Genomic DNA, 8,054 nt, shown 5'->3' with positions numbered 1-8,054 from the left:
GCCAGACCTAATCGCCCAACATCAGTGCCCAACCTCAATACTGGTCTTGTGGCCGAAAGGAAATAAATCACCACAGCAATGTTCCAACATCTAGTGGAAAGCCTTCTCAGAAGAGTGGAGGCTGTTATAGCAGCAGGGAGGGGGGCAACTCCATATTAATGCCCATGATTTTGGAATGAGATTTTTGACGAGCAGGTGTCCACTTAATTTTGGTCATGTAGTGTATGTGCCTGTGTGAGATAAGATAGAATCTCTATAACAGGACAACACACAGGTTAGCATCCAGGTCTGGACCTCTGCTGATAACTGTACTGACATCAGTGCCCTGTGTTTGTGGCATCATACAACGTTGTGCATAGCCCAACTGTTTAAATAGGCTATTTACATTTTTAAAATGTCATCAAAATAGTTATTTAACAACGTGTCTATGTAGGCCATGTTTAAAGACCTTCTTAATTCAAAATAACTCATTAACAACATATCATCTAGTGACTTTCTGCCCTTCAGTACTGAGTTGTTTTTATTTGTTTTAAATCCACTCTCCAGGTTTTGAAAACAACTCTAGTGGAGTACTACATTTGATTGACAGTCAGATTATCCAATCCATGCGCGCAAAGCGTCAGGTTTATGTTTGCTCCAGTTAATCTACCAATGAGGTTAGTTCTTTCACAACCACGACGACATATGGCACTTGGAAAAAGCCATTTTGGTGAGGTACGTCTCTCCTACCTCAATGGTGCACTCATGCGTAAATGGAATCACTAGGCAACATTATTGCACTTATTTTCTGACAATGTGGAAGCTTTTGTCTTATTTTATTTCTTTTTTTTTCTGAGTCCTTTTGTTATGGCTAATTTCTGCGCAGTGTCCATAAAATATGTGCGTAAAGTAGCCTAGTATTTTATTTTACGATTGAGATGCTATTTCTAAACAATTCATCCTCCAACAGAAATGCTCTACATATCTTTCAAACATGCTCTACACATCTTTCAGAAATGCTCTACACATCTCGTAAATTGTTTCTCTGTGGCGTCGACCTTCACTCATACACACAATGGTGGCTAAGCCGGAAAATGGACGCTTCTACCCGCCGCACATGGCGCAAGCGTATTACGGCTCCCAGAGAGAGCGCGAGCGAGAGAGAGCTAAAAAGAGGGGAAGGGGGGCCGATGGAAAAGGGGGGTGCGGAGAGAGTGAGAGGGGGGGAGGGGCTGCTCTAAAGGGGGAAAAGGAGGAGGGAGCTATCTGTCAGTCTGTCGTGTGTAAACTAGAGATAGCCTAGGCTTCGTTCTCTAAATGCCGCAATAAGCCATTGAAGATCTTTTAAATCATTGCATCCAGTTCATCCATTTGAAGTTGTTCCATTTCTTCATAACATTAGTTCATCATACAGAATTTAAATATATGTATTTTAGCCAACTAGACTATCAGTTAAATGAAAGTGCATGCAAGGTCAAGCAGCACCTAATGTAATAAACCTTGAATAACATGGTGATTGATGAGGATAGACTACAAGTGATAAGGTTACATGTAACAACTACGAATGTGTGTGTGTTACATGTTGCCAAATGCAATAGTCTGTCCACCTTTTGATTTATGTGGGGTTTGCAATCGAAATTCGGTTTAAATTACGTCCTGACGCGAGAATTGTCCACTTTGACAAGTTTAATCTTGTGTTGTGTTGACAGAAAGTATGCTATGCGGGTCATCAATCCCCGCGCGGGGACGGCCAGCCACTCGTCACTGCAATGATTCGGAGAGGCTGATTAGGGGGCGTGCGCGCCTTTCTGAAAATACTGTCCATTGTTCCCCTCGGACCAATCAGTGCTAGACATTGTCCAAATTATGGACCAATCATAACGTACTGGCCGTGCCTCGACTCCGCCCACAACTCTATATTAAAGGCTCCCCGGTCGGGCCAGGTTGCCACTGGCACTATAAGTCTTTTTTTTCTTTTACAGTGGTGGGACTGAGTGGATCGTATCATTATTTTTTCTGATCCCCTATAACATTTGTTACATTAGGCTAAAACAGAAACATGGCTGACACAAAAGTCGACAAGAAGGAGATCTCTGCCAAGGTAAGTGGAGGGCAATTTGTGACCTGAGCGATGGATAAAAATTTCGACACTTTCTTTCATTCAAATCTATTCCGGACGGAATATGTTGAATGGAGAACAACTATAGGAAACTGGAACAAGTGTTTATCCGAGCTTCATCAAATCTAACTGCTTTTGGATGAGGCTTCTGTTGCGGATGTAGGAATAAAAACACTTTTTTTGGAGACCTATGATATTAGATAAAAATGTAGCCTAACAATCAATGACTACGCCGAAGTTGCGCTCACTAGTCTACTGAAACATTAACAGCAAGCTGCGATGCTTTTATTGCCCAGAGTACAAGTCTGCGCGCGTTTCTTTGTTTATACTACCGTGTCTGTTCAGTTGAGCACGGATTTGAAGCTCGTTTGAAGAACTCATTCACACACACACGTACTTCTGCTTTGTCGTGTTGATCAATTCGCTTTGTATACTTCTCATTTTATAGGCTACATTGTATTTGCTGGTCGAGGCTGCAATTGATTGATCCAATCGCCAAATTCGTACCGCGCACCGGGTCTGTCATAACTTGCTACTTGAATAGATCCCATTGTTTTTGGAGGCTGTTTTCATTGAATATATGATATTGATGTGGAAGTTTATGGGGAATGGCTCCGACGTAAAAGCCTCGCGCCTTTTAGAATTCAGAATGTGGTTAAAGGGATTTAAATTGCGCGTAAAGGATTAATAACGGAACCAACATGAAAATTATACCCGACCTGAGTACGAGATGAGTAAACTACGGGAGTACTTATTTTGCATAACTGTAAATGGAAAGGGATAGCGATTCATGTCTTCTAGTTGTGTGTTTATAATCAGTGATTCACGGCTGTATTGACATGGATAAGCCCAACGGTGTGTACATTCGTTCCACCAAGCGTCTGTCTGTGCGCAATGTGACGGAGCCTCAACGCGAGCTCCGGAGTCTCCCGTTTAACAGCATCAGTTGGCTTGTAAACCAAATTATGTGTCTGTGTGTGATTTGGAACAGCTTCTGTTCTTGGGTTATTTGTGTGGATACTGTCTTAGATTTAGACATTCTTTGTATGAAAAAAAAGCGCAGTAAAAAAGCAGTATTTCCTTTGCTTGTCTTTAGAGAGAAAATAAATGTTGACTTGGTTCCAGCAGTAGCTTGTGATAAATGGAACTAGGTGAGTGTATATGCGGCGCGTAATGCCGATATGAACATCTAGTGTAGGACGTGTGTGAGCGAAAAGTTGAACTGTGAAAGTGTTCATTCTCTCCCTCTCTCTCTCTTTGGTTCCTTCACGGCGTAACCCTATTCAGAGAGAGAAAGAGAGAGATTGGGGGGGGGGGGGGTGTTGAGCGTTCACGATAAACTAGCATTGCATCTTGAAGGCATCGTTTTTCATTAAACATTGCAAAGCGCTGCTTTTAGAGCCTCGACCTGCTGAACCAATTGCGCGCTGAATTGCGTTTTAGCGGTTACTTATCTTTTATCCCTTGCCATAAGCTCATCATACGCTGTTCAAACGATCCCAGGTAATTGAAAAAAAAAGTGTGTTGATGTCTGCCTGTTAGCCTACAGGTAAAAAATTATACTTATTTTCCATCGCTGTGCGTTGTTGCCTATAGCTATAGAATACAATATTGGCACGTAAAGGTGATGTTGAAAGGAGGCGGGTACAGGAGAGATGTAGCTGCTAACCGGCTTATGGGCTCAGCATTACTCAAACTAATTCATCAATAGAGATTTCCTCATAGGAATAGGTTAAAACGAACGAGACTAAGAACATCTATATTTTATTTATTGGCACTAAAAAAGGCTGTTGAAGAAAAAAAAGTGCCTTTGTCCTTCAAGTGAATAGGCCTGAACATAGCCTGATCTTATCATAAAGACCATTGACACAACACCAACACCCAATCAGAATGGTTTTGATTGATTAGGAACCTTATTGTCCTCATTTACAGAATGGAAAGTCGATGAATCGCATATCCCTTCTAGGCGCTATTGTCTTATTGTCTCCTTTCCCTGGAGTTAATTTAGTCAGCCTCCTTCTGGTAGCGTTCGTTTAGAGGCTCTTATTGGCTGAATAACCTACTAGGGTGCAATGGGAATTGTAGTCTTTTTCCGGGCGTGTCTTCATAGAGCCCCATTATATGAGTCCTTGACTGAACTACAATGCTCTTTGTTCGCAACTCCATACTGGTGTCAGGTTGCAACACTTCTATTTGAGCTCCAAAAGTAGGCGGGGTGTAAAGAAGAAAAGCAACCAATAGACGGTTTAGGATCAAAGTGTCGTCTTTCAAAGAAAAAACGAAAGCATGCGTTACAAGTTTAGGCGAGGGTGGAGGGAGGGAAAGCGGGTAGGTGGGCAGGGGTGTGAAAACATTTTTGTTCCCGCTCGTTTAGAAGTCTTTAAAACGACAACCAACTCTAGAAATAAATCTTAAGGCATAAAATATTGATTGGATGGGCCTGTGATATATATTTGAACCACCATGTGCCACATGGCATATAAATCAAACATATTCTCTCATTTTCACTTTCCCCCCAGGACCTGAAAGAGAAGAAGCTTGTTGAGGAGGCAGAAAATGGAAAAGATGCCCCAGCCAATGGGAAAAAAGCTGTAAGACTTCACCTTTAACACTTTACCTTTAATTGACCCATTTCACCACTTTACCTTTAAGATGTGCTCATATGGCAAGCAGTTAATGTCTACCTGTCCTCACCTGTCTTCTTCATTGTCCTTATAAAAAGGTATTTGTAGAAATACATCCATGAAGACAAGTCATGTTTTCTTTCATTTTAGTTACAAATAAGATATTCCCTGGTTATTACCCTCACTCCTAAATGAATACAGTCTGTCATTCAACATGGATTTTTCCCCTGGAGACATACAGATTCTATGTATCTGGTATATTGTGTTGTTTTCCAGAAGGAGGCTGAGGAGAATGGCGATGTAGAGGATGTAGACGAGGAGGAGGATGTGGGAGAGGAGGAGGATGAGGAAGAGGATGTTGAGGGTAAGTGGTCCGGTCTCTCAACAACATTATGTATGATGATAGAGTATCCATTTCATGTTGACATATGCACCTAGTGGCAGTCCTGTCTATTTGCTGCTAAAGTACTGAGGCAGATCGCCTGGGAAATTGTTTTCTTGGAGCTCCCTCTATCTGTTAAAAGCCGTAACTACAATAATCTAAACCTGTCTCCCTCTCTATCTGTCTCTGTAGGCGACGAAGATGATGAAGATGAAGATGAGGTCGAGGGTCGTGCAGGCAAGAGGGCGGCGGAAGATGATGACGACGATGATGATGATGATGAGGTAATATATCAACTTTACACATTTGTGTTTGGTATTTCATTTTCATATCAAACTAAAAAATATACAACGTTGTTTTAAATGGAAATAAGTCATCTTTACTAATCTCTTTACAGGAGGATGTTGGAACGAAGAAGCAGAAAACCGATGATGATTAAGAGTTGTGTTTCAACCCGCTGGAAGCCCCTGTAACCTCTCTCCTAGACCACCGAGCGTTTTGGAGGGAAACTGTGGTCATCATCAAGTAGAGTTCAACGTCCGCGTACACACACCCAACGTCCGTGTACACACACACCCAACTGCAAATTTTTTAGAATACCCAAGACTTCAAAGTTCTACCTTCTTAACAAGATACAGTACTTTAAAAGGAGAATTTGTTTGTATTTTTATTTACATTTTATATTTTTGTACATATTGTTAGGAGGTCAGCCATTTTTCGACAGTGATCTCTGGTTACCAAACGGTGCTTTGGAGTTGATGCTTCTCTATGAAATAGACTTTACTTGTGGTTTGACCATGTCATGTTATCTCAACACAAACTTGTACAAATTTCAGAAAACAATTAAATTTAAAGCATTCCAGTAACTTTGTATTTGTACTTTAGTTGTACCATACGTAGTTGGTTTGTATGAGATGGCAAGGCCAAAGAAAAGAGGTGTCTTTTCTCTTAAGTCGTTTAAATTGCTGTCTGTTGTGGCCTGTTCAATGTACGTGTGAATTTGTTGTAAGACAATAAACCAGAATTTTAGTTTGTGAGCACTTCTGATTAGTTTTTTTTTTGTTTTTTTTTTTTGAATTTTTCTTTCGTTTTTTGACCCGTCGTAGATGAGACTTCATAATGTTATGTTACAGTCAACCTCCTCAACTATGAACATCAACATACAGCTTTTGGCTCTATAATCTATAAAAGTATCCTTTTCAGATATGCTGTTCATGTGTTTTATTGAGCTGTTTGAACTGTACATCATTGTAAATTATTCATGCCATAAAGACTTCAAGATCTGGTAAATTATATTGCATTTAATAAATTTACCTGAGTGAATCCTTTCCTTCCAATAAACAATTATTTTAACACCAAATACAGTGAAACACACCAATACAAATATATACAAGCAGTGCCATTTGGCGAACACCACAACGACTGCCTTCTCTTATGGGTTATCATTTCTAGGACATAACCAGGGACATAATTGAGAACTATTATTAGCCCAATGGACTCAGCGTCATTTCATTTGACATTGATGATTAGAAGGGGAAAAAAGTAATGTAGCTATTAATCTGCTCAAAATGTAAACTTCAATATAATTACAGCAATCTATTACCTCATGTTTATATAATAATAATCCCAAACACACATAATGCAACTCTATTGTCCTCCCTTAACAGCTACACCACATGACCAAAAGTATGTGGACACCTGCTCATTCCAAAATCATGGGCATTAACATAGAGTTGGTCTGCATGGGTTTACTTGCATTCAGCCACAAGAGCATTAGTGAGGTCGGGCACTGGTGTTGGAGCGATTAGGCCTGGCTCGCAGTCGGCGTTCCAATTCATTCCAAAGGTGTTCGATGGGGTTGAGGTCAGGTCTCTATGCAGGCCAGTCAAGTTCTTCCACACTGATCTCGACAAACAATTTCTGTATGGACCTCGCTTTGTGCACGGGGGCATTGTCATGCTGAAACAGGAAAGGGCCTTCCCCAAACTGTTACCACAAAGTTGGATGCACAGAATCATCTAGAATGTCATGGAATGTTGTAGTGTTAAGATTTCCCTTCACTGGAACTAAGGGGCCTAGATTGAACCACGAAAAACAGCCACAGACCATTATTCCGCCTCCACCAAACATTACAGTTGGCACTATGCAGTTGGGCTTGTGGCGTTCTCCTGGCATCCACCAAACTGGGGCAGCTATAACAGCAGAAATTTGAAAAACTCACTTGTTGGAAAGGTGGCATCCTATGACTGTGCCACATTGAAAGTCACTGAGCACTTCAGTAAGGCCATTCTACTGAACATGTTTGTCTATGGAGATTGCATGGTGTGAACAACATTTTATACACCTGTCAGCAATGGGTCTGGCTGAAATAGCCAAATCCACAAGTTTTAAGGGTTGTCCACATACTTTTGTATATATGGTGTACATAATCACATCCCAAATACATAATATGAAAGAACTGAGTATTCCAACTCACTATTTTGCCTTCAACGTGTCAGAGTCATGTTGGTTGTGTTTCAAGTGGTAACTGTTTACGGTGGGATATAAACGGACAGACGACTGCTTCCTGTCACATGTCTGAGGAAACGGTGAAAGCAGCTCTTGGTTCTGTGGTTTTCCTGTGGGGCCAATAGGGCACAGACACAAACTAACAACATCACTCCCTGACGAAGGCTATGCCGAAACGTGTCAGACTTGTAAACGCTGTTCCATTGAACATGGTACAGCAATAAAGGCACTTTAATAAGAGTGCCTTGAAGGGTGCTAAGAAGTGTTCCACGGGTCTCTTTCAGAATTCGTATCACCGTTATTTGCCAGGTATATTTATACATACAGTGCTGCGAGGAAAAGACGCCATTTAGAGACAGAAAAGACAAAGGAATTTAAACAAGTTAGGATTTAACACTTGTTTTCCATCACACAGAGAGAGAGGAACAGTTAGGATAATGTT

At 41.0% G+C, this 8,054-nt stretch overlaps 1 protein-coding gene across 2 annotated transcripts; it reads left to right on the top strand.

The window, feature by feature from the left end:
- Positions 1–1,916: 1,916 nt before the first annotated feature.
- LOC123996616 (prothymosin alpha-A-like) lies at positions 1,917–6,427 on the top strand. 2 transcript variants are annotated; one of them, XM_046300124.1, is made up of 5 exons: positions 1,917–2,080; positions 4,618–4,689; positions 5,002–5,086; positions 5,297–5,388; positions 5,502–6,427. In XM_046300124.1, the coding sequence occupies exons 1-5, from the start codon at positions 2,039–2,041 to the stop codon at positions 5,541–5,543; spliced, it is 333 nt and encodes a 110-aa protein (XP_046156080.1). In that variant the 5' UTR covers positions 1,917–2,038; the 3' UTR covers positions 5,544–6,427. The 2 variants fall into 2 exon arrangements, with proteins under 2 accessions (XP_046156080.1, XP_046156079.1); XM_046300123.1 differs by having other exon boundaries at positions 4,999–5,086.
- Positions 6,428–8,054: the final 1,627 nt, after the last annotated feature.

Source organism: Oncorhynchus gorbuscha, linkage group LG15, assembly GCF_021184085.1.
Source record: "Oncorhynchus gorbuscha isolate QuinsamMale2020 ecotype Even-year linkage group LG15, OgorEven_v1.0, whole genome shotgun sequence".
NCBI classification, from domain to species: domain Eukaryota; kingdom Metazoa; phylum Chordata; class Actinopteri; order Salmoniformes; family Salmonidae; genus Oncorhynchus; species Oncorhynchus gorbuscha.
Note: the sequence above shows the minus strand (reverse complement) of the source record. Positions and strands in the feature narration are given on the sequence as shown.

Bases quoted from the DNA above. Each gene is read 5' to 3' on its own strand.
- LOC123996616 (XM_046300123.1), top strand. From the start codon at position 2,039: ATGGCTGACACAAAAGTCGACAAGAAGGAGATCTCTGCCAAG. The intron at 4,690-4,998 runs GTAAGACTTCAC...GTTGTTTTCCAG, and splicing joins CAGCCAATGGGAAAAAAGCT to AAGGAGGCTGAGGAGAATGG. The intron at 5,389-5,501 runs GTAATATATCAA...ATCTCTTTACAG, and splicing joins ACGATGATGATGATGATGAG to GAGGATGTTGGAACGAAGAA.